Source organism: Bacillus rossius, chromosome 10 (genome assembly GCF_032445375.1).
Source record: "Bacillus rossius redtenbacheri isolate Brsri chromosome 10, Brsri_v3, whole genome shotgun sequence".
Taxonomy (NCBI): Eukaryota; Metazoa; Arthropoda; class Insecta; order Phasmatodea; family Bacillidae; genus Bacillus; species Bacillus rossius.
This window is the reverse complement of record NC_086337.1, coordinates 52,883,575-52,910,901: the sequence shown is the minus strand read 5'-3', so window position 1 is coordinate 52,910,901 and position 27,327 is coordinate 52,883,575. Positions and strand designations below refer to the sequence as shown.

The 27,327-nt window shown below is 39.6% G+C and overlaps 2 protein-coding genes across 2 annotated transcripts in view; one reads left to right on the top strand and one right to left on the bottom strand.

Annotated features, from left to right (window-relative positions):
* The first annotated feature begins 178 nt into the window (after positions 1-178).
* On the top strand, positions 179-18,859 carry LOC134536347 (UDP-glycosyltransferase UGT5-like). The gene is made up of 6 exons (XM_063376100.1): positions 179-194; positions 5,377-5,990; positions 6,035-6,170; positions 11,610-11,832; positions 14,730-14,949; positions 16,917-18,859. The coding sequence occupies exons 2-6, from the start codon at positions 5,392-5,394 to the stop codon at positions 17,188-17,190; spliced, it is 1,452 nt and encodes a 483-aa protein (XP_063232170.1). The 5' UTR covers positions 179-194; positions 5,377-5,391; the 3' UTR covers positions 17,191-18,859.
* An 899-nt stretch (positions 18,860-19,758) lies between these two features.
* LOC134536137 (BCL2/adenovirus E1B 19 kDa protein-interacting protein 3) overlaps positions 19,759-27,327 on the bottom strand; it is a 66,002-nt gene continuing 58,433 nt past the window's right edge. The window contains exons 6-7 of the mRNA XM_063375731.1: positions 26,213-26,356; positions 19,759-24,374 (exon numbers count right to left, since the gene is read on the bottom strand). Coding sequence (XP_063231801.1) covers positions 24,323-24,374; positions 26,213-26,356 — 196 coding nt within the window. The 3' untranslated portion in view covers positions 19,759-24,322. The remainder of the gene's footprint in view (positions 24,375-26,212; positions 26,357-27,327) is intronic.

Here is a 27,327-nt window from a genome sequence, read left to right as displayed (position 1 = left end):
CCCCCCCTCCACATCCCCCGCAACAGTCGCGCCGGGGACCTATGTTCCGCTGAACGGACAATACCTTGCCCGACTCAGAAGGAAGAGCCAATTCACAGCTGACGGCCGCTAAATATAAACAAGTCACATTTGTCGCGCGCCCTTCTCAGAACGACCGCGCGCGGCCAGAGGTCACAACTGTCTTTACGTCACAGGTAAGAACCTCTATCACCTTCTTTTCACCTTCGCTAGGTAATAACTGTTTAATGAATTCCAACAAGATTGGCAATATTGTAATAAAATTCCTTGTCGTAAATCTGGTACAAAGCCGGTTTTTTTTTTCCTTTCCGGTTTTGTCGGAGCAGTTTCGTTACAATATTTAAAATTCCAGTCTGCAAATCTAATCTGACGATAGTAGACGTAGCTGCTCCGGCAACGAATTCTAGCGGCGGGAGCGGTAACTACGTGTGATTCGCGTCCATAAAGGTAGGTAGTTGAAAACACAATGTGCGTATATGTTCTCACGCATTGTTTTAAAAAAATGCTACGTTGAATTTCGTGTTATTGTAAGTGTATTTGTAACATGAGATACCCATGAATTTGCTCGTTACCGAGGTTTGTTGCTACACATATCTGGCAAGTACTGAAGGACTTGCTTACAGTTTGAAATAGTAGATTATAGTAAGGTATATTTAGGAAATTGGGTGATTTAAAAGTTAAAAATATTACGTGGAGTTATAAAATATTATGAAGTGCTTGTGCTTGCCAATTTTGTGTCGCAATGTAAATTTAGCCCCACCTTCCACCAAACAGTTTACTTTTTTTTCTTCATTTTTTTACCCCCCTGTAAGAGACGTTTCTTGGCTGATGAAAACATGAGAGGGGTGGGGAACTGTATTTTTGGTGCGGATCAGGCTACCCTCACGTCATTCAATCCATTGGATCCTGGGAAGCCTTCATTTCACAGAAGAGATTGCCACACCCGAAGTTCCCCGAAGTACATGCTCGGTTTTTTTTTTCCGTACCACAACAGGTGTATTTATTTGGGTGAAAAAAAAAATCGCGGGCATTTATTCTCCAAATGCGCGGGTTTAACTTATAAGATGTGTCATTCTTAAAATTAGCAAGAAGTAATTTAAAGAATTATTCAGTAGGTTAGCTACATTATAAATACTTTAAAACATTGTGGATAGTTGGTTATATTAGGTAAGTAAGTATAGCTACATTAAAAATACTGTAAAATCATTTTATGGTTGCTTAGCAAATAACTTTTTAATATGTAGCTATCCAGCGCTAGGAAACAGTTTATATGATTTCACGGTATCTTTAATGCAGCTATCCTAACCAAATCAACCGTCCACAATGTTTTAAAGTTTTTATAATGTAGATAACCGAACCGAATTGACCATTAGTTATCACGAGTTGTCCAAAATAAACATTCACGGATATTTTTTAAATATTATTTACAATGAACAAAGAAAAACCGAAAATGCATGATCGGGCGTTTGGCTCTCTCGTCTGTGAAAATAAGGCTTTCCATCCATCTATCCCCTCCCTTATCTATGATTGTATCTGTAGTTTCTACGAACTAATGACGAGCATAACCCGCGCTCAAACTACGCGGTAAAAGGAAATCGTGGCTCCAACAATGAACTTGCGAACAGAACTGCTAATAAAGGTGTCATGGCGGTCGCAGCTGGAGCCTTCTAGATGTTATATCATTTCATATAACTTTTTTTTTGCGCGACTTCCACCGCATCGTGTGTATGATATTTCATTACTGGTGCACTTAAGTATGTTCTGCATTAAACAACTACTCTATATTCAATGATTTGAACAAAAAAACTTGTATGTTAGAAAGTGCTGGAGAACCATTTGTAAAAAAAATGTTTACACCAGCTGAATTCGACAGTTCTATTCGCAAATCGCCAGCCATTGTTGGCCCCTTGCGCAGAAGATAAGAATCTGTCTACTTATAATTAGTCCATGGTTCTGTATAGGGTTGGTGGCAATAAAGTTTGGTTGCTGCTACTTTGTCAAACGTTAATTACGCTAACCTAATGTGGCTCAGTTACTCTTTATTTATTTAATGTAATTATTTATAGGTAAAAAATTCCGACACTGCTGGTTTACATTTTCTTTTTATTATTCCACAATACAAAAAGTAAAATATCAATTTAACACTAAACATTTAAACTTTGCTAATAAACACCATTTTAGAAACTCAATGAATTAAATAGTAATGTAAAACAATTCAATATATGAAATAAATCAGTTCAAATATTTAAAAAAAGGAAAACATAACCCCAAGAAAACAAGCCTAGCTCAGCTGATGTAAAACAGATAAACCCAATGATGAACCTCAACATGTATTATGGACAACACAGTGACGACAACATAAACAAACACATTCGAACTTAAACATGACAGCACAAGCATTCCGTGGAAGCTATTTGGTCAAGAAAAAAAAATAGTAACAGCACAGCCGAACAGAGCGGGCTAGCAACGATGAGACAGTTTCAACAGTAAATGCAGACCGACAACAAAACCTGGACAACGCAGCAAATATACGAGCACAAATTTGAAGATAAACATATATTATGGCTAACACAACGACGTCAATGTTATTGTTGAAGCTGTCTTGTCATTGTTAGCTCACTGTGTTCATCAATGCTGTTGTTATGTTCTTTAAATGATTCCTGCATTGGGAAATTTAGATTTAATGCAGTTTTTTTTGGACATACGCCATTGCAGTTTTATTATGCAGATATTATGGATAACATAACGAAAACACCGAAGAACAAAGTATGTTTCCTATGACGAAACAGTTGCGACGTTTCAAGAACTGGCATCTGTTCCCGTCATGAGGCACATGAATTTTTTCCATGATAAACAGTGCAAAAATGCAATGGCGTATGTCCAAGAAACTGTATTAAATCAAGTATACATGTGTTTGTTCCAGGTGGGATTTTTATCGAATATAATTCCAAGATTTCTGTAATATCGATAGGATGAGATGACACAGTAATTTATCTCATATAACAACTATAGGGTTCTTAATTTTATTAATATTTTTCTGCGAGGCTATTGTCACGTATAAAAATTTGGAATCGTTTAGTTTTTAACCATTTTGAGTGCACCAATAGTTTGATAGACTTTAATCTTCATTTATGTTGACCACTGCTTGCGAGGTTTCACCAGCAGGCGCGGGTATCAACAATTGGGTATCGTCGGCATACTGGTAGCACTGTCATGCGCTTGAAGCATTGTGGCATCCCTAGCATAAAAATAGAGAATATAATGGACCATAGTATAGAGAGTATAGAGTTGTGGCACTCCCAGCATCGTGTGTTTTTTTTTACTTGACGATGATCCTCCTGCATTAGTGCATACATGGACTTGTGTTGCCGGTTTGGTGAACAATTTCAGAACCACAGCCAGATGGGACTAGACAACCCGATTTCGGTTAAGTTTCGACAGGAGTAATTCATGAGTGTCAAACGCTTTTGTAAATTCTAGGAACAATAAAATGGCTGTGTTTGAGTCGTAGAGTCTTTGATATACATTGGCGGTTACATCCAGAAGCGCCATGCATGTACTAAGGCCAGAATTAAATCCTGATTGTGTTTCGTATGAAAAATTACCTCTACCCATGTACTGCTTAGTTGGCGGTGGACTAGTTTCTCAATTATTTTGGATGTTTCAGGTAAAATACTAAAACTATGTACGAACCAAATTTGACTCTTGTCCATTTGAATCACGAAATCATCATTTTTGACAAGCCGATTTGGGGGAGCGCTGTTAATAGCTACAGGAATAAATTTGTTTCCACCGATTTGGGAAGTATGCTTTGTCAAGCATCCTCTACTTCTCTTAACTTCATTAAGCATTATTTATATTGTTACCAGGGACATAATTAGACTAGTTACTAATCGGGGCAAAAACTAATCTTGGCGGCTTCCCCCCCCCCCCCTTTTTCACCTTTTCCCCCCCCAAACCAACTAAACCAAAACCTTTCTCAACAACACCCTATATTTCCACCACATATTAATCCCACTATCCAAAATATTTTTGATTCAAAAAGATGATAAATGCATAGCTTTATTAACAGTAGTTTCATTTTTAATACATCGAAAGTTGCATAGTACGCGAAAAATACAAGTTTTTAGATATTTGACGACATACACGTATGCATCTTTCAATACAAGTAATTCAAGTTTATCTGCTCTCCAAATTCTAACACAACGGTATTCAAGTAAATATGCTACTGTAACAGTTTATCGCCCGGGGCACCCCTTGCTTGTTACTCCTGTATCCTTTTCCTCGCGTTTAGTTTCCACGTCTTCTTTCACCTTCTCTAATTTCGTGATTTTATCTTTAAAAAAGGGACTAAGTTATCAGACCACTCATCTCCCACCAAGCAACCCGGATTCGATCTTCTCCCGTGTCAATAATGCTGTCATTGGCAAGCGAATTTTCTCTTCCCGTGAATTGTTGCATTCACCTCTCCCCCGTCTCTAACGAGCTTAGTATTTTTTTTTAAAGGAGAGGAATTGGCAAAGGAAGGGGGGTGTAAGCACTTTTGCAAGGGGTTATATAAATAAGGACACGATTTTATGGTTTTAATTTTGACGTGACAACGTCTAATAAATCGATAAACGCCGGCTGCACGCACGAAAAAGTGTCCCGTTACGCACATTGACTTTTTCGAGGCACATTAAACTTGAAACACTCCCAGTGGCGTAGCCAGGAATTGTGTATGGGGGGTGTTAAGAAGCATGCCCCCCCCCCCCCCCCCGGGAAAAATAGGATTTTAAGGTGTAAAATAGTGCTATTTTAGCAGTTTTCGGTACTTAAATTTTAATATTGTAATGGTAAAAATTTTATTAATTTTAATATGAAATTTGTTTGAGTGATGAATAAGAAATTAATTAAAGATTTGGTGCTAAGGGGGGGGGGGGGGGTTTGAACCCCTAACCCCCCCCCCCCCCTGGCTACGCCCCTGAACACTCCCATTCGTTTCCTACTTTTCCTATCATCGTCCTATCCTTAACAGAATAACACAGATTGGAAGAAGTTAAATAGAAAAGTGATAGTTAAAATAATATCTTCGTTAAAGTAATAAAACATATTTTTGAATTAATGAGTGCAAATAAAAGTAAATAATTTATAAATTAAAATTGTAGATTTCATTTCACTCCTTCTTTGTATCCATACAAAAATAGTGATAATTCAATAAAAAAATTGATTCAATTTTTATTCATAAAAGTATGCAATCATTTCATCAATGTTTTGTTATGACGTTGTCACGTTGAACTATCGTCCGTAAACCGACTTTCAGGGCCGATTCAGTTTTCAAAAAAACAGGAGGTCCAAGTGTTGTATTTGTTGTTGCAGACGGCGGCTGACGGCATGCGGCTGTGCCTGGTCCTGGCCGCTATGACCGCGGTGGCCGCCATGGCCGGGTGTCGCGCGGCGCCGTCCTACCAGGTGCTCGCGGTGCTGCCGCACTTCGGCCGCAGCCACTTCGACGTGTTCGAGCCGTACCTGCGGCACCTCGCGCGCCGCGGGCACCAGGTCACCGTGCTGGGCCGCTTCCCGCTGGCTCACCCCGTCGCCAACTACACGGACCTGGCTCTGCAGCCGCGCGCCTCCCGCGAGGTGTTCTCCCTCGCAGACCTCGAGGGCTCGTGGGCGCTGGGGGACAGCCTGGTGCTGGCCCGTCAGGGGCTGGACGCCTGCGAGGAGGTGCTGTCCTCCGAGCCCGCCCGGGAGCTGCTGTTGTCCGGCCGCACCTTCCACCTCGTCGTCCACGAGCTATTCGACACCGACTGCTTCCTGGGGTTCGCGCACGCCTTCCGCGCGCCGCACCTCGCCGTCAGCTCGTCGCGGCTCATGCCGTGGGGCGGGGCGCGCTTCGGGAACCCGGACCCGGCGCCGCTGCCCGGCCGGACCCTCGGCGAGAGGCTGGTCGACTTCCTGGAGCTGGCGGCGCACAAGTCGCTGCACCGGTACCTGTCCCAGGCGCCCGGAGACCTCGTGGCGCGCGGGAGCTTCGGGCGGGACTCGCGCGCCGCACCTCGCTGGTGCTCGTCAACACGCACTTCAGCCTGAACGGGGCGCGCGCCTCCCAGCCGGCCGTCGTCGAGGTGGGCGGCATCCACCTGCGGCCGCCCTCGCCGCTGCCGCGGGTCCGTCTCGCCTCTCCCCCCCTCCCCCTAGTCACCCCCTAACCCAGGGGCGCAACAACAGGGGGGGGGGGGGCAAGGGTATTTTGCCCCCCCCCCCCTCTGAAACCTTGAAGTGGGGGCAAACGGGGGCAAAGAAAGTGCTGTGTAATCAAAACTGCTTAAATAGCACCATTTTCCACCTTGAAATACAAATTTTTTTTCCGGGGGAAGACCCCCCGGACCCCCCAGTTCAATAGGGGGGGGATCGATGATTCTTTATAAAAAGGTATATTGCCCCCCCCCCCCCCCTTTTGGAAATTTAGTTGTTGCGCCCCTGCCCTAACCTAACTACTGTCTGTAAAGTGGGAAGCCTTCATCTCACAGAGACGAGAGAGAGCCACACCGGAAGTTCCCCCAAGTTCACGCTCGCATTTTTTTTTTCCTCCTCTCATTGTTATAAACCGGTGCGTCATTAAATTTTGCGGTCGATTAGGATGGGTTATCTACATTAAAAATACTTTTAAAACATTGTGGATGTTGTTGGTTATATTAGGTAAGTAATAGCTACATTAAAAAATACTGTTAAAATCATTTTATTGGTTGCTTAGCAAAAATAACCTTTTAATATGTAGCTATCCAGCGCTAGGAAACAGTTTACATGATTTCACAGTATCTTTAATGTAGCTATCCTAACGAAATCAACCGTCCACAATGTTTAAAGTACCTATTCATAATGTAGCTAACCTAACCTAATTGACCGTCAGTTATAAAAAAAAAAACCAAAGAGGCACGTTCGGTCGTTTGGCTCTCTCGTCTGTGAAAAGAAGGCTTCCCCTGTAAAGTCGGTATACGGACGATAATTTCACGTGATAACGTCATAAGAAAACATTGATGAAAAATTGCATACTTTTTAATTTTCAAATATTATTTACAGTTTTTGCAAATTTAATTTGAATAATAAGTTTAGATATAATCACGAACAATTAGTTAAAAATCCCGCCGTAACCTGTTGATATTATAGAAGATTTTCTCGCACGGTGGTTGGCCGGTTCTTGCACGCTCGGCTCAGGCGGAACGTGACAATTTTTCGTGCGTGCAGCCGGCGTTCATCGATGTATAAGACGTTATCACGTCATAAACTAAGTGTGTTTGGGAGGTGTCTGGGTTAGGGAAAGACTCTAAGTGCGTCTCAGGCCGAAGCCTATACGCTCTAATCATGCAGGGTTTAAGCCTTGCGGGAGAGAGGGCATGCATCATGTGCTATATAGGAGCCATTTCGTGTCACCACGGTGCTGCCATCTGTGGCGGACGGCGCGAACCAAAGTTCTCAAAGAGGGGCAGTATTTTAATAAAATTCCTTGTCGAAAATCATGTCAACAGCCGGTGTTTGGTATTTTTTTTTCAAGTCTTTTTAAACTTTTATTGTAGATCCGGCAACGAATTCTAGCGACGCGTGGGGAAACTACTAGAAATCATAGGCGTACCCAGGATTTTTTTCGGGGTGGGGGGGGGGGGGGTTGTGGTTGATTTTTAATAAAAACTGCATAAACACCAAAAGATAATTGCTTATAATAAACTTTTTTAAATTACAAACTTTTTACAGAATAATTCTTCTATTTTTTTGTTTCAAATTCAGTAACCACATTCTCCGGGTCGATGTGGATGTTGCAGTGGACATTCATGGACCAACCACTGCTATTCAAATTTGTTTACGTTAACTCACCAATTGGGCTGCTTGGCGACGTTCTCTCTCGTCGCTCGGTGGTGAAACTTCAGAAAATGAGTTTCGAATGACATGAGTGTTCACAATATTCTTGCCTTTATTATTTTTTTTTTTTGGGGGGGGGGGGTGTTTGAACCCCCAAAACACCCCCCTTCCCCCCTGGGTATACCTATGCTAGAAATGCATTTCAAAACACAATTTTCGTATATTCAACACACTCAGAACTATTTTAAAGAACTCTACGTTATATTTCGTGTCCTCGAGTTTCGTATTTCAGGCGTATTTGCATCATGAGAACACATTAATTTGCTAGTTACCGAGGTTCAGATGTTACACATCTCTGGCAAGTACTGAAACACTCGCTCGCATTTTTTTCTTTTATTATTTAAAGGCTTTCAATCGTGCATACTTCTTACTGTAACCAGGAGCATATGCAGAATTTCATTTTGGTGGAAAAGGGGGATAAAACCAGCTTGCTTGCAGTTGCTTTCAAATTCTTTCCTTTGTTGGTGGGAATTATAGACTTTTTTTTAAATTTTTGCTCCACCTTTTGTGGGGGGGGGGGGGGGGGGAACCTCACTTATATAATTTCCTGACAACTTGTTTCTTCAGTCGCACAAATTAGAATAACCAAATTGATTAACCATGCACAACAGACATCACTCGAGACGTGGTAACTTCTAGGGACGTACCTAGAGGGGAGGGGGCAGACTGGGCTTGTGTCCCGGACACCGCATTTGGAAGGGGGAAGGGGAACTAAACCAGAGAGAGTAATTTTTACTATAGATATCGTAGTGTTCGAAAAGAAATGTTGGAGGGCAGAAGAACTTAATTATTTGTATTGAAATATACATACATGATTTGGTCAAATATTCAAAAACTGGTATTATTCACATCAGGGGCGCAACAATTAAATTTCCAAAAGGGGGGGGGGGGCAATATACCTTTTTATAAAGAATCATCGATCCCCCCTATTGAAGAGGGGGTCCGGGGGTACTCCCCCGGGAAAATTTGTATTTCAAGGTGGAAAATGGTGCTATTTAAGCAGTTTTATTATATAAAAATTGATTGCACAGCACTTTCTTTGCCCCCGTTTGCCCCCACTTCAAGGTTTCAGAGGGGGGGCAAAATACCTTTGCCCCCCCATGTTGTTGCGCCCCTGATTCACATACTATTCAATTTGTGATGTATTAAAAATGAAATGTCTGCAAATAAATTTATCTTTTTACCATCTAAGCTGAATCAAAAATATTCTGAATAAAGGAATTAAAATGTGGTAGGAATATGAGGTCTTGTCGGGAAAGGTTTTGATTTTGTTTTGTTTGAAAAAAAAAAATTGAGGGGGCGAGAAAGGGGGGGGGGGGGGGGCAATACGAGATCTTGCCCCGGATGGAAAGTAGTCTACGTCATTGGAAACTGCCAGATATTTGTATAGCACTGTGAGGCACGGTGACCCAGTGTGAAACAGGTTATCTCCTCAGTAATTGGACAACATGTTTAGAAAATATCAAGCAGTTTTTGGATGAAACATTTTCAAACGGAGCTCTGCGCAGCTGTTGTTCGGCAGGATCAGCTGTAGCGAGTAGAGAAGTTTCAGGAAAAAGTAGGTATTTTTGGGAGTACTTTTCTGTAATTTAATAGAAAACTTTATACAAAACAGAAATTTTTTTCTAATGAGTTACACTTTCACACAAACAAATTTTATTAACTGTTTCACACAATCATCACTAAATAACAAAAAAAGTAATAGCCATTAGGTGGTAAAGAAAGAGAAATTGTACTATACATACAGGCATACTCCACAGTTCTATACCTTTTTTTTAAACTTCAAATTTTTTTTGTACTGTATGGTAATGTAGGATTTTAAAAGTGGTACGATAAACATGGCGGGTGAAACTAAGACTTAGTTATTTATAAAAGGTTAAACCAGGGGTTTCTAAAAATTTTGCACTGTGGCGCTCAGCAACACCGCCAAGTGTCAGCAATAATGCAGTGCCCTCGCTCGATCGACTGACCTGTATGAATAATATGGCTAGCAATACAAGAGAGCGTAAGCTTACACTGCCTTACATCAGTACAGTTAGAATTAGATCCTGGGGCTGCTCCAGGGCAGGGCAAGCGGGGCAAACGCCCGGGGCCCCAAGACTAGCGAGGCACACTGTTAATATTTTTCATTTTTATTTTACTTGTTTGTCTAGGGTTCCTTTTTAAAATGAGGACATTAACAGGAAAAATAGAATCAAAATTTTATTAGCACGTAAATTAAAGTGCTGGTCAATACAAATTTCAAATCATTTCATAAAAGAAAAAATTTCAAATATTTTATTGCCACGTATGACTACGCAACTCCACAGGAATTTGATCGTAAGCTTTTATAAAATGGACCCAAAGATAATATCTCAAGTTAAATGAGCAAAACCATCATTGAAATTTAAGTTCCAGGTTGGCTTAAAATTTTGTTTGAAAGAACAGATTTTTCCAATCTTCCGGGGCAGGGCCTCTATATAAGTAAAAAGCCCAGGGCCCTGCAAAATCTTGTTTATTTATAAAATAGTCTACACATAATTCTGTTTTATTCACAAAATAGCTTCACTAACAAAGGTTGTTAAAAATGTTTGCAGGCTTTCACGGCCATTGTCTCAAGTAGCTTGGCTTCTGGGTTGTAGCCGTGTCCTCGGCGAATAATTCACCGACGTTTCGGTCGACATTGCAGTCGCCATCATCAGGGAGCAGTTACCTACTGAGCCTACCGAGTAGGTGACTGCTCCCCGATGATGGTGACTGCAATGTCGACCGAAACGTTGGTGAATTATTTGCCAAGGACACGAGAAGCCAAGCTTCTTCAAAGGTTGTTAAAGTTTAATTATAATAAAATAATATCATTTTAAACTTTAACATTGTTTTGTCTATTCGTTTTGTCGTGTTTTTGTCTCGTTTCAACTGTTGTGCTGATTTTTTTTTTTGGGGGGTTTAATATTTTTGCACTGTCATCATTTTTTTTTCATTTTGTCGTGTTTTTGTCTCGTTTGAACTGTTATGCTGATTTTTTGTTTGGGGTTCAATATTTTTGTGCTGTCATTATTTGTGAAGGTTTTTTTTTCTTTTCTCTTAGTCCATTTTTTTTTGTTTGTTGACCATATTCCTGTTATGAAATATTATGTGGCAGTGGCGTAGCCAGGATTTGTGTGTATGGGGGGTGTTAAGAAGCATGGCTCCCCCACTGCATTAAAGCGGGGGGGGGGGTGTCCGGGGGCCCTCCCCCGGGAAAATTTGGATTTTACGGTGTAAAATAGTGCTATTTTAGCAGTTTTCGGTAGTTAAATTTAAATATTGTAGTGGTAAAATTTTTATTAATTTTAATATTAAATTTGTTTGAGTGATGAATAAGAAATTAATTAATGATTTGGTGCTAAGGGGGGGGGGGGGGGGGGTTGAACCCCTAACCCCCCCCCCCCTGGCTACGCCCCTGTTATGTGTTTATATCCTGTTGACAACAGCAAATTTTTTGCTTTAATTTGTGGTTTTGTCTTTTTGGTTTTTTTTTTTTTTTTGTAGTTTTCTTCCACAGACTTACGTGTGCTTTGGCAATGGCGTATGTCCGAAAGCTTACATCGAGTCACGCACTCCCGTCGCGCAAAAACTTTCAAAGATAATCAAACTTAGTTTGCTGTTTTGTGACGTGAAGTTTGTCTCGAGGACCGGTCGGTGGTGACGGGGGCAGAGTCTGGGGAGCGCAGGACCTGGACGAGCTGCTGTCCGGGAACCGGCACGGCGCCGTCTACTTCAGCATGGGCTCCATGATCCGGGCCGACACCTTCCCTCCAGACAAGACCCGCGCGCTCCTCGACGCCTTCTCCGCGCTGCCGCAGACCGTGCTGTGCAAGTGGCGCGGTGACCCGCCGCTAGGCGCACCGCCCAACGTGCACTTCCGAGACTGGCTGCCCCAGCAGGACGTGCTCTGTGAGTTCCGCGTGCAGCAACACTCTCTCTTTCAGCAGGGCCGCAACTAGAGTCTCTGGCACCCGGGGCGTGAATGGATTCATGCGCCCCCCCCCCCCTACTTTTTTTCACATACCACACCCCACACCACGGGGCCCTCCCACGGAAAATATAGTTTAAAAAACTAAAGAAACATGCTTTTAAAGATTATCAAACTAAAAAGTTAAAAATAATTTTAAAATTTAAGTTATGACAATAGCATATAAGCAATACTAGTATAAACGAGAAAAAAGCTTGAGGCGCTTTGTGCCATATTTTTTTTTGTATATTAAGCGCCCCATGCTACGTCACAGAAGTCGCGCGCCTTAGACCGCTCGGCTAACGAACGTAATGAAATTGGTGGGACATTTTACAGTGATGATCCACTCACTCTTAGTCGAAAGAGTTACAGACGGACAGACAAACAAACATACAGGTGAAGCTAATATAAAGCATGTAAAAATGGTGCTATTTAAGCATTTTCCATACCTACATGTAACAGTTTCTGTGCTACTGTAACTTCCATGCATGAACCCACTATGTACATAAAGTAGTCCGTACAATCACTAAGACTTGTTCATTAAATACGTTGAGACGTTATGTTGTAAATCAGATTAGACATTCCTGGCATGCAAGTTAAAAAAAAAACTTTTTACCAGTTACCAGTTGTAGTAGGAATTACAATGCAAGCGATTTCGGCGCCCCCCACAGCTTTGCGCCCGGGGCGTAAGCCCCGCTTGCCCCCCTCCCCCCCCCCCTCCCTTAGTTGCGGCCCTGCCTTTCAGTGGGCCATTGGCGTAGCTGTGTTCATAAAGTTGGGAGGGGGACAAATAATGATTCTGATGTCATGTAAACCCATTCCCCTCTTACTAAGACAGGTGGTCCGGGGGTCCTCCACCGGAAAATTTTGATTTTAAAAGTGAAATATAGCGCTTTTTAAGCAGTTTTTGTATCTAACCATTGGATACATAATGTTAAAATTATTATTCTTTCCTTAAGATAAAATTTGATGAGTGAAGAAATTACAAATATAGTTGGGCAGAATAATATTATAAAATAAAAATATCACGGTCTAGAAAGTTAGGGGGGGACTGTCCCCTCCACCCAAAACGTTCAGGGGGACACGTCCCCCCTGTCCCCCCCGGTTCCTACGCCCCTGTCAGTGGCATTAGTAGAGACCGGAAAAATTCGAGGATTCATTCCGCGATAGGCTATTATACAAATATTTGTACCTTTATGCAATTTCTGCTATTGGTTCACTGTTAAACCTTGGAGGACTGTGGGGCCAACTATAGACAGACCCTCAGTCAAAGAAATATCGAATCACGAGTCCCCCAATTGAGACGCCTCACGAGTCACCAGCCAATGAACAGGTGACGTTTGCCCGAGTGTGCACAGGATCGTGGTGTCTAACCCGGAGGTCACTGAACCCGCGAATTTTTTTCAGTCCCTAGGCATTAGTGTTTGTCTGATAAAATCACTTCAAGGTCATAAGTAGAGACAGGGGCGTAGCCGGGGGAGGGGGGGGGGGTTAGGGGTTCAACGCCGCCCCCCCCCTTAGCACCAAAAATCTTTAGTTAATTTCTTATTCATCACTCAAATTTCACATTAAAATTAATGAAATTTTTACCACTAATTTACACCTTAAAATTCAAATTTTCCCGGGTTAGGACCCCCAGACCACCCCACTTTAATACGGGTGGGGGGGGGGGATGCTTCTTAACACACCCCATACACAAATCCTGGCTACGCCACTGAGTAGACCCTGCAAAATTCGCGGATTCATTCTGTGATAGGCTAGAATTCAAAAACATAATACCTCTTAGATAATTTTGCTATTTGGCTTACTGTTCATCTGGACGAATCTCAACCAGTTAATAAATCCTCAACAAAAGAAGGATCGAATCGAAGACAAACCAGCTCAAGACGACTTGCAAGTCTGCAGTCCAATGAACTTGCGTTAATTTGCCCGAGCGTGTAGGGGTACGTGCAGTCCATCCTGAAGGCCATCCGAAACCGCGAATTTTGCAGGTCTCTTAGTCATAAGTCACTAACGCATCACAAACACCACCATCACATTCATTCAACGAACTTCCAAGTTCTTTTTGATGCTATGTACTTTGTGTCCTCCGGAAAATGATCAAATTAATTTTAGTGTTATATTTTCAAGCTATATTAGTTAAAATAAAAAATGAAATAGCAACTCAAAAAAAAATTGTCCCTGTCTACAACTAAGAAGCAAAGCAAAGCAAGCATAGCAACTGGAACATCACACAGCTAAAAAAAAAAAACCCTACTTTTTTTCAAGAAGGCAAAATGCAGATTATAAGGGTCAACCACTGAAATAAAATCAAAGATTGCTAAAAAAACTGTTAAATAAAAAGAAAATATGTATAAATACTTTACAACTATTTTTATTTATTTATTTATTTATTTTCATATTCTTTGACCCCATTTCTGGGGTATGATACATGTCAAGTACATATAGAAAAAAATATATATATACATATAAAGTTTCACAAAAAACAAAATATAGGCCTACAATTTCACAAAAAACTAAAGCACAAAATATACAATTTCACAAAAAAACAAAATATACAATCATACAATTAAAAAAAAAATCACAAAATATACAATTACATTTTACTTGTAAGTTATTAATTACAGCATATGAAGCTACTGAAAGTATAATTAAAAGTTGAAACAGAACATATATATATATATATATATATATTTTTTTTTTTTTTTTTTTGCCGAATTCAATTTTTGAAGTGCGTTCATGCATGTCCTTGGAACTGAGATGGTAAACTCAAAACAAGTGTTTGTCTGAGCGTGAAATGGAGCCCGGACGTGCGTGCGTTCCCGAACGTCGTCGGCAGGCCACGGGAACGTGGTGGCGTTCGTGTCGCACGGCGGACTGCTGGGCACCATCGAGGCGGCGCACTGCGGAGTGCCCATGGTGGTCGTGCCCATGTACGGTGACCAGCCTGCCAACGCGCGCGACGTTGTGGCCCGGGGAATGGCCGTCCGCCTCGGCTACAGGGACATCACCGCCGCCAGCGTGCTGCGAGCGCTCCGCGCCGTCATCAACGACACACGGCAAGTTCCATCTCCCATCGTCCTGCCGGCCCCGTTCAGGCAGCTTCATCTTCATCTTCATCAGCCACTCCACCACGCCTCATCCTCAGGGACACCTGTATTTCGCGAATACATTTCGTGTCAAGCAGGGGCGCAACAACTAAATTTCCAAAGGAGGGGCAATATACCTTTTTATAAAGAATCATCGATCCCTCCTATTGAAACGGGGGGTCCGGGGGTCCTCCCCCGGAAAAAATTTGTATTTCTAGGTGGAAAATGGTGCTATTTAAGCAGTTTTATTATCTAAAAATTGATTACACAGCACTTTCTTTGCCCCCCGTTTGCCCCCACTTCAAGGTTTCAGAAGGAGGGGGGGGGGCAAAATACCCTTGGCGACCCCCCCCCCCCCTGTTTTTACAAAATACTGTAGCTTATCTCCAGTGGTTATTATTGGCTGAGGTCGGTGTGAGAGGTGTCGTCCCGCTCTCTTGGACGGGGGGCCCCGATGAGAAGGCGGTCACAGTACTGCTGCGCCCTCGCAATTTGCCACGACGACCCTCTTAGAAAAAAGGCTGCAGTGTTTTTTTGTGAAATGCCTCGACACGAAATGAAATTGCGAAATACGGGTGGGTGTCCCTACGTCATCCTTCACTCTGTTCCAATCTTCTTCTTCTCTCTCTCTCCTGCACACCCTTCAAACCTTTCTGCAGGCCCGCCGAGAGAAACCAACAAATCTGTGGACGTTCCCTCTCCATTACTAAATGTAAATCATTTACAAAATTAACAAAAAAAAAAAAAACTAAATATTGTTAACCTGTGGCCACAACTGTAAATGTGAATGTGAACTGTGTTTATCGCATTACTTGTAAGATTTCCTGTGAACACTATTAACAATAGTTTTAATTTTTGTCCTGTCAGGGTAAACTTCGGCATTAACTCTTTCAGTCACACTTAGTCAATTCCTAAGATGTACCAAATTTTAATTTTTTTTTATTGTAACTTGACCTATATTTTTTTAGTTTTAATATTATTATTCTATAATTATAATATTAATTTATAATTATATTATAATAAATAAAAGTACAATAAATTTTATTTCATAACCATAAAGTATCATGTTCACTAGAATGTAGGTACACCTAAACACACACATTCAAGGTTTGATAAATTCCATTATCATTGAGATATACATTGTCCATTTCAGTGGACGAATAGACTGAGAATGAAAGGGATGAAAAAGAAAAATCTCTTTAACTCAATCAGGTGCCTCCGTGATGCCCAGGTCCTGGGGATTTTGCCCCCTTTGGCCCTCCTGCTCAACGGCCCTAACTGCTCTTCCCACCTCCCCCTTGGTCATCAGCGGGGCCTTCTTCCCGAGTACTTCAATTCCCATCATTTCCCTAGGCAGCCCCTCTGTTCTCATTCTCTGGAAGTGGCCATACCATCTCATGATCTCATGGTTCTGTACTTCTGCTCTTTCTGTCGCCATCTCATTCCTGATCCTGATCCTGTCCCGTCTCGCAACTGCCAACATACTCCTCAACTGGAAAACTTGCTAGAGGAAAACTTTTGGGCGGAATTCTTCTGCCATTTAACAAGCAACGCATTCAGGAGGAACCACCATGCACGATTTTGGTGAAGGCAGTATGTATGTTATTCTGGAAGATGCAAGGTGAGCTGCTACGACACCTGGAACCCCATAAACCACTAAGGAAGTGAAGCATGTTGGGAATGAAAATGTAGACCAAACCCCTTGTCGCAGTACGTTTTCTAATAACTCCATTTTTTTTCCTGTTAAATCTCCTACTGAATGTATGTGTATGGCATCTTATTCCAGTTGCCTGGAGTGATTTTGGAAAAAAAATGGAATATTGTATGGGTGAACAGGTTCAGAACCTGGCTTCTTCAGAACGCTAGTCCAGTGTCACCCAGTTTGAGTTGCAGCGAGTGTAACTGTGCGAGCTGCCCCGCGTGGACCTTGTCGCCAGGTACGGGGAGAGCGCGAGGCGGGTCAGCCGGGCGTTCCGGGACAGGCCCATGTCCCCCGCGGACACGGCGGTCTACTGGACGGAGTACGTCGCACGGCACGGAGGGGCCCCTCACCTCCGGTCGGCCGCCGTGGACCTCGCCTGGTACCAGTACTTGCTCCTGGACGTCGCGGGGGCGCTAGCGGCCGCGGTCGCCGCCGCCGGGTGGTTAGTCCGCCTCGCGGTGGCCCGGCTCCTGTCCGCCTGTCGCCTCCGCAAGCTCAAGGCCAGCTAGAAGACATAGACCCTCTTGTGTGGAGTTTACAAGGCACAGTACAGTCTCCAATAACCGAGTTAACGTGGACATAAGAAAAACCACAAGTCAACATGAATATCATACTGAATCGTCTTCGGTTTTCAGTTGGCCCAGAGGTATCATTTTTCGAGGTTATGTTTATCCAGATTTTCTTCTGTGCGCTCGAGGCCAGCTAGAAGACACAGACACTCTCGTGTGGAGTTTACAAGGCACAGTACAGTCTCGTATAACCGAGTTAACATGGACATAAGAAAAAAAACACAGCCAACGTGAATATTATACGGAAATCATCTTGGGTTTTCAGTTGGCCCAGAGGTACCATTTTTCAGGGTTATGTTTATCCAGCTTTTCTTCTGTGCAGAGATTCTTTCACGTCATTCCAAAATTTGCCCGAAGAGTAAATGTCATCTTTGAGGTTAATTTTTATTTAAAGCTTTCAACAAAGGGTTAAATCGCTTTCTAGGTCCTCAAGCAAAAAACAAGTCTTTGCCGGTGCTTGCTAAACTCCGATGAACATGTATTAGCAAAATGTAACTGAAACGCATGTAAATGTGTATGAATTACTACAAGAAAAGGTATTTGTGTTTCTAGAATTGTTTATGTTTTGGTTAGTTTTGTCATAAAACACAATTTTAATATCTTATATGTCAGATAAATCATGTTTACCTTTGTGCTAATTTTTATTTGTTATTTTTATATTTGCTAGTGATTTGTTAATTTAGTTTATATTTTATTGGTTTTGCGAGTACTTTTTTTTTTGCTATAGTTTTTATTAAGTTTGTCTTGCATGTACCTACTTTGTAAAGCTGTAAAATAAATAAATGACACTTCAGGTCGGCTTGAATAATACGGAACTTCGGTTAGCCGAGACACTGTTACAAGGTTGAAAATAACAGACTATATAAAACAAACTCTTTGTTAGGTAATTTTTTATCCTCCAAGTTGTTAGTTTTACATAAATAGTTACTATTGTTGTGTGTTTACTGCATTAGAGCAGGATTTTTCATTTTATCAAGTCATGACTGAAAAATCGCAGAAATTTGACATACATGATGCTGATGCTGCATCTGAAATGATGATTTGCAATGAATAGTAAAGTTGGTGTGAGTGAGAGTCAATGCAGAGCTCAGAACAATCATTAATGAAGGAAGATTGTCTGTACCAACAAAATTAACATCAGCGATGTAAAAACTAACTAAAACTACGGCTTGTTTGTAATCTCGCGTGCCACACACTTGAAGCCAAACAAACAATCTGAAACAATCACAGCGATCGATTACTGCCTCAAGGAAGTTGGCCCAACCAGCATAGCTTTTGGGAATGTATGTCTGCACAAAAATAGTTTTCTTTCTGTGTATGCTATGCATAGCAGCCGACCTGTGATTACTGAATTACTGAAGCTGCTGAACAATTTTCAAGTTCCACACTTACTTAAACTAGCTGAGCCAACTCAAAACATCCAAGCATCAGTTCATTCATCACCTCCTGTTTTCTGAAGAGTAGAACATACCAAATTGAGATTTTGGTTGTGGATGTATACTTATGATGTGAAAATAGTTTTGAATCATTATTAAAGATTTTTTAAAAATATAATTTCTAGGAAGCTGAAATAAAAATGAACAAAATTTTTTACTATACTACGTATTAAAATTTTGTGGCTAAGTTATACACTGGGTAATTTAATAATTACCTTACAATAAAAACCATATATACAAATTTTTATTTTTAAAAGATTTTTATATTTTTATCCTATTTTGCTAAAAATATGTAGCACCTATCATGACTGTGTGCATTGACTCATGAACAAAAAAATAAATATTAACCGTCTTGAATTATCTTTTGTACATATGATGGGTAATATTCACACTGATGTAGTGCCACCAATGTCTAAAATCAGGAACATTTCTCTACATTCACATAAACTTTTACTCTTTTATTTTGTGAGCTTGCTTACCAATAATTCATTAAGTAATTAAGACAGGCTACAAGAATAACAGTGGATATTTTGCCATATACACATTACGAAATACAGGTATGTTTATTCATACATACTCTCTCGCAATTTTAATTTCTCCTAGCTAGAGAGGAATTCAAAATCACTTTTCTAGAAAATCTTTCGCTTGTGCATGCACAAATGAAAAGATAAATAAAACAGCCAAAACATTAACTTCATAAAAAAAATTACCATCTGTTTTTGAAAACATTCTTTTACAACACTTTACTGAATTATTATTAATCAAGCAAATTTCCTGACGTTTGACTGATTCAGTGTAAGGTGTATCCTAATAAACGATAAAAATAATTTGTAGTATGTTGTGAGATGTTTTTTTGAACAAAAATAACTTTGTGTGGTTTAAAGACTCAACAAGAAGTAAAAAAAGTAAAAAAAAAAAAAATTTTTTTTTTAGTAAAATGACAAAGTTAATATTATACTATACATGATAAATTTTAATATAAATATTAACTGAAAGGCTGTCATAAGTAGTGCACAATGATTATAAAATTTCCAGTGATTTAATACAATAAAATAAGTATATGACTTCAGTATTTGCCACAATTTTTTTTTATTTACTGTACAATATCTGTATAACTTTAAACATTGTCAAAAATTCTAATTCTAACATGAGATATGGAATATAATATTTCATTCAAAATGCTTACAAAACATCCGTCACAATCCCAATAAGTCAACAATTTTACAAACGCATAGTTAAAGTTTTGAATTCCAAAATAGTTATTAGATCTTTGCAAAACTATGTTTCTTAGTAGAGAATAGAAAATAATAGCTATATATACATATATATCTTAGTACGAATAGAAAATGTATCATCTGGAACCACTACGTAGCTTATATAGTAAACAGAATACTCAGCTTAGAGAAATAAATTATCAATGTGTATCATTATAGACTGTATTAAACCAAAACCTCACTATCCACACTTACAGAAAATTATGGAATAACGAGCACAAATCAGAGCTAGGAAACAAAGCCAAATATTTTACATCCTCTAAGTCTAAAGTATTATATAAACAATGTTAAAAATAATATATATTTGAATTCATAAACACAACACAAACTTAAAACATCTGACATATTGAAAAACTATTACAAAGACTTATTCTAAGAAGCTAAAATAAATTTAAGAAACTAAGCAATGAACCAGTACATAAAATTACAGTGACAATTAACATTGTGCACAAACATGTGTATGTACATCATACCTACGTCTTTCGTTCATCAAGTCCTGCATTTTAAATAGTGCAACAATGGCTGATGAAACAAACTAATGGTACATCTATGGCTTCATGGCTGCTTTCATCTTTGCATGCATTTGGATACAAGCATCTCTAGGTACCCTGCTGTTCCTTGGTGTGAACATTTCTCTATGACCACAAATTATTAGCGATTGTACTGAACGGTGAGAGAACTTATCCCAAATGGCAAATAAAAGAGCAGTTATGGGATACAGTAGAAACAGATCCTCTATAGTTGAATGGTACTAAACCCAAATAAACCTCAATCTCATGTATAAATATGTCCGAGACAGAACAAAAACTATCAAAATTCCCAGGAAATTATACTACCATGTCTCGGAACACACATAAAAGCAGCTTGTATGTTATTTACCAATGATCCATCATTTTGAAACTACATTACTCATCAAATTGTATTATAATCATTCAAATAATTATATCTTGGCCCAACTAAAATCAGACGATTGCCATCTGCACTACGTAAAAATAAGGAAATACGTATATAATGAGGCTTGTTTTTAGTTAACAATCCAGCTCATTTAAATTGTGTTTAATGTTGTTTCAACTACGTACTTTAAACATTAATGTTCTCAATCATACTGTATCAAACAGTAAGTACAAGTCTTAAGATATAACAGTATGCACACACTTAGGATTGATGGTGTCAAATAATGTGATCATAATTCAGTATAGTTTTGAAGGAATAGAAAATTCTCAAGTTTTTTTGGTCATCCTGGGTTGTGATCACAGAGATGTCACATTCTCATGTGTTCCCGTGAGTTCAATCCCAACATCTGGTATGATTAAATTAATTCATACGAATCTGTGCTTAAATGACTCGATGCTTACTATAATGATGTAGATGTCTTCTTAAACCTTTCCATTTAATGTTTCTGGGTATTTTTACAGTTTTAATATAAACATACATTTTATGCAAATAAGTAAAATCTTACCAACAGTTTTAATGAGGCACACACAATAACAAAATTGATTTTCTGTGACCGTGAATATCTTTCACTACATTCTGTACGGTGAACCATTTTACACTTGCAAGAATACTTTAGTTTTAACACAAATTTCTCAAGCTCATCTTGCTAAGTATTGAGATCCTCAGCTCACACTTCTTGCCATCAAGTCTAAAATGACAAAACCCTGTTTTACCAATTTTCCTAGCCAATAAAGAAGTATATATTTTTCTAATCCTTACAAGCAACTTACTTGAAATAGTACTGTTATGTACTTTAAAGCACACCTAATTATTCAAATACAGTTCTTAACTCTTTCAATAAGTCAAGACATAAAAAAACAACACTAAAAACAATTTATTTCTCATGGTTGTAAAAAAATTTAACCATATTATACACACTGCACACTGAGACCAGTACACATTAATTAATGAACATGTGCAACTAAAAAAAAAATTAAAGTTTAATTTTTTTCTTATCTCGTCCACAAAAGTTTTACATTATTTACATAAATAATGTTCAGTGTGGGATCTTGAAAAATACCTAAATTTTTTCTGATAATGTTTATGTCAATCAAAAACCCCACGGCTTGGCACACTAACATCCTTTATCTGTGAAAAATAACAATTTTACATCTACAACATAAGAGTTCTTCGTTCGCAAACAATATCTGTATTGCTAAATTAAAAAAAAAGTATGTGTAACTTAGTACACATGATACAAGTGAAACTTCTTTGGCAATTCAAACCTCAACTCGTAAGTATATCACAATGGGTAAAATGACAGAGAGAGAGAGAGAGAGAGAGAGAGAGAGAGAGAGAAAGAAGACAATTTTCTAAATAAACACGAATTAAGAAAATGATTACTTACTTCACTATGCGTGTTACTGTTTTTTTTCCAAACAATTCTGCCATTTGGAACATGCCGTATCTCTGAATGAAATATAAAATTCATAACAGGTACCACTATCTATGTGGGAAATGCAGGGACTGTCTCTACAGCGCTCTCTACATTGCTGGTTGAACAAGGAGGAACACTAGTGCTCTGATAGCAAATATAAAACTCAAGGCACTCACAGCTGACAGTATACGATAGGCCTACCTATATCTATTTCCTGAAACAAGCACATGTGCACTCTCTCTGACTTATTCTTTCGTTCATGTGTCTCCCTTGGTTCTATTTTTTTTCCTTGGGCTGGGGACGAATCATTGCACAAAGGGAAAAAAAATGAGCCCAGGAACATATACAGCACAGTGCTCTCTCTATATCTCTTTGGCCAAGTACCTATCCTCTGTCATTTTCATGTCAGAAACGTTTCACGACAATCTTTCACATTAAAATTCGGCCTTGAAATTTTACTCTCATCGCACCCAAAGAAGTTTCACATAAAAAAAGTTTTTTTTTTATTATTCTTATTAAATGATTTGTTATTCTTATTAAGAAAAATAATTAAGCCTTCCTGCAAATAAATTTGGACTACGGTTGCCGCTAATGCACACTTGACTCCATTGCTGTGCCTCCGTTACAGCGAAGTTAATTGATGGAGCAATTTGAACTCTCCAGTGAAACAGTTATTCTCCACTCCTGCCCCAAGACAGGCCGGGTCAGTCTCCGCCCACCCGGGCACACACGTGGTGCGCAGAACTTCAGAAGAAACCACGTGATTTGAAAACTGCTCAAGATGTCCGAGTGGGGTCCGTTTACAAAAAGCATTAAAGAATGCACTGAGGTGAGGAAGGGTAGTTCTGTTTCCATATTTCGTTTTTAAAAACTTCATTTTTAGGAAAGCAAAAAGGGCTGAAATGCATGTTTTCAGACAATACCCAGTAAATGTTCTTGAAAGCACCCAAGGTCTTGCATTAAACCTCTATCTTCATTTCTACTACACCATCTAATGTTATGGTTACTTCTCAAATTTCTTGGTGTTACTATGTGCGACGAGAAGACTGCGCGTCAGTTCAGAGTCTTGCGCTTAGAAGATATACTGCGCTAGAAGCACCAGCTAACGTCGCACTTATCATCCCGCCTCACTAATACAGATACACCACTGAATATGCGGGCCCCTCTTGCCCGACGGCTTACTGAAAATGAGCTAGGATATGCCAAATTACTATCACCCCTCCATTTCCCCCGAGACAATCAGACCTGCAGCAGACTTGATGCTATCACCCATCGAGCAACATCGCTCAGACTTTCCGAATAAGGAACATCTGGGGGTCCACCCAACCAGTAAAAGGCATGTCATCACTCTGAATCTGTCTAGACAGTGAAGATATACATGGTGTGGTCGTGTGCTTGTAACCAATGCTCAATGTTAACACATTTGTACACTTTTGAAATAACAAAACATTAGAACAACCTCCAGCCAAAAATACAAATTACTCTTGCAGTCCAAAAACTGCTAATAAAGATTAAACATACAGTTTTTTCATGAAACAGTATTTAAAAATAATCCAGGCTGCTTAACACAGTTAAGACAACAAACAGACTAATTACCTGGTTTACGAAATACTTGCCACACTTACACAATCCCATCTACCTAAATATACCAAACCATGGAAAAGTAACCATTATTTTAGTTATGCTGAGATCTGTCGCTGAACTCACGGACTGACTTATGCTCGTTATGCAAACGGTACAAACTTGATACTGTAATTTTACACAGGGATTCACACACTAGAAATACACGGACGTCGGTACTGGACAGTGACAGCAAGTCACAGAGTCGGTGACTGCAGCTAAGAGCTGGCCTCCGGTGATGGACGACGCCAGACGGTGCGGAGTACAAAGAGTAGTGAAAAAAACGTGAATAAGAAGCTCTCATCCCCAGCGGTGCCCCCTCTCCGCCCACCTCCCGTCAGTCTTTGACCTCATGACCGAGCCGTCGCGAGTCATTCCAGGCTCAGCCTGGGCAGGTACAGCCCCCTCTTGTTCAGCCACACTCTGCAAAACAACAAGGCCACGCGCTACGTCAGTCACAACGCTCCTGCATCTGGGTTTGTATGTACTAGCGACGGGCAGAATCCTCCCATTTGAATAACGGGTTATCTGCTCGATCCAAAGGGCGGAAATCATGTGAGGCACTCACGGTAACATAGGAAGAGGGAAGGTCCATAGAAAGGGGACCCCCTTCTATGATTTAAAAGTTGGTGGGGGGGGGGGGGCATGTGAAGTGTGATGTAGTTAAGACTAAGTCACTATTTTCTAAAGTTGTCTGTCTACCCAGCCATTTTTTTTTAAATTGTGTTAATTTTAGTTTATAAGTGTTTCTATTTATTTTACGTTGTTGATGGAGGCGCTTGCTTTAGTTACTTTATGGGACATTTGGTACGGACTGGCAGTAACAATCTGAAAAAAGGCCCAGAAGAAACGAGACATAATAAGGATGATTAATTTAGTGTAAGAAGAACTTTTTTTTTGAGAAGTTAAGAATATTAATAGAGTTTGTATATTTATTTTTGGGCCTATAATGTAGTCTGCATGTGAAATGAACAGTTTATGAAATAATTAGGGACTGTCTTTACACAAAATGTAGGACTTTCTTCTATCCTAAATAAAAAAAACTGAAATAAATTTCATATTATTACAGAGTGCCAACTTTTTGTTTTGCTCTGGAAGAATAACAATGTTTGTTGAATGAGAGATATATTAACTACTATGTGGGATAGAAAATAATGTGTTTGGGAGGGGGAGGGAGATGAAATAAATTTAGATTATTAAATTTATTGATTTCTGCCCATTTCTAGTTTGCATCCTCACAGTGCAATTATGATACATAAGGTCATCCTGCAGTTACTTAGAAGGGTGAAATTACAGGCATTATCATAAATACAGCACAACACATATTTCTTGCAGGAACACCTCATAGCACCATCACATATTAATTCCTCTACTCCAAATATTTTTTATTGAACTCAGATGGTAAATAAATATTTTTTTTTGCAGTCATTTAATTTTTATACATTGCAAGTTGGGTAGTACATGAAAAATACCAGATTTTTAAATATTTGATGAAATACATGTATGTATCTTTCAATACAAATAACTCAGTACATGTGACTTCCAACACTTTTTTTTGTGTTCTAACACAATGATATTTAAGTAAATATCCATAGTAAAATTACTATGTGTCCCTATTAACACAAACGCATGGCTGCAATTTTTACAGTTCATTATCATAACCGTCCCACCCTTCTGATGTTAAAATGGAAATATAATCATCGGGCGGAGCTTCAACTATGTCTACCGTAAATGTCTACAGTGAAATTTATGATATTATAAATATGTTTTACTCATTTAGTTTGTATTTTTTTTAAACCTTTAACCGTCCTGTAGACGCCCGACTATAAATGACCCGAATAACTAAGCAGAAATAATTTTCTGTGTAACTTTGAATAATTCAGCACTGACTGTGTAGAGCTAAACGGAACGGCATTCAAATCAACTGGTTTTACTTCCGTTCGGGTATTAGCATATAAATACTTTGATATATTGTATTATAATAATTTTTTTTATATTCGTGACTTTAAATTTTAAGGTTACATACTGGAAGTTCATGGAAATGTGAACTATTTTTCCAAATGCAGGCACACCCTCTGGTTACGTCCCTGATTTCATCCAGCATTTTACATGCACGAGAGTTGGAAAAAACAGTAACCGAAACGCACTGCCACAATTGACGTATGGCTACAAATATTTGCTTCACATAAAAAGCAAAGCAAACTGCACTTTTTAGTCGAGGAAGGGGGGGGGGGGGGGCACACAAAAACAAAGAAACTGACCCCACTCCTGTGCCAAGCAGCAGAGAGATGAAGTTTGTAATGAACAACGTGTAGAGGACTTCCTTCGAGAAGAGACTGTTCTTGCCGACCTTGGCGTGGCGTATGCTGTAGGTTTTCCTCTTGGGGTGCTTGAACTTCCAGTCTCTGCAACAAACGAGCAACCGTACACCTGGAAATACCCCCAGACACACCACTTCTGTCCACAAAAAACTCATTCAGCTGACGCACCTGCGCTTTGATGGCAGAATGTCAGGTAGCACGAACTGCATACTGATTTGTCCAAAAGGTTCTTTAAGTAATGTCCACTTAACAAGAAAAAAAGCATTGAAAAAAAGGTACATCTTTTTATTTTAAATTATATTTACTAAACATGTAGAACTATTGATTTAAATATAACTGTACTGTTTTGTAACTAAACTATGTTTATATGTAAATTATTTAGTCTTTAACCTCATGACATCTCCATTAGCTGAATTTGAAGTGTATAAGTAAAATAAGATAATATACCAAATAGTATCACTAATAAATTTCTTTTTAAAACATTAGGGTTACGACAGCAGATATTGCTTCATAAACAAGGCTCCTTCATGATAATTTTTGACAATGTAAATTTAATTTAGAGTGTGTGAAGTTTACTTAAATAGTAAGTTTTGAATTCTATTTAAGAGTGTGTAATATGTATGGATGATACAAATGTAGGGATAAGGAACATAGTGGTGAAAGCATAAGCGTGCGCACGGTAGGTGCCACAGGTGCCTTGGCACCACCATTAGGGTTAACGTTATTTTGTTTTTTTTACAAGCAGAAATAGTACATACTTACAAAAATCCGTATTATTTCCAAAATAAAATATGTTTTCCAATCGTGTCGAGTTACAGATATGTGCTCATAACACTATCAGTATATCAATTATCAATCGAACCAACTATACACACGGAAACAAGCCAGGTGCAATTACTTGTGTTGTACACGCGGGCCGCGGCTACGAAACTTCTGAAATGTAAATACTTCTCATAGTTCTCCTCGAATTACATAGAATGCGCGCTCGGTGTCCACTGTTCACTCCACTCAGCAGGCGCACGGAATAATAGCCGCCGTCCGCCAGGGTTTATTTA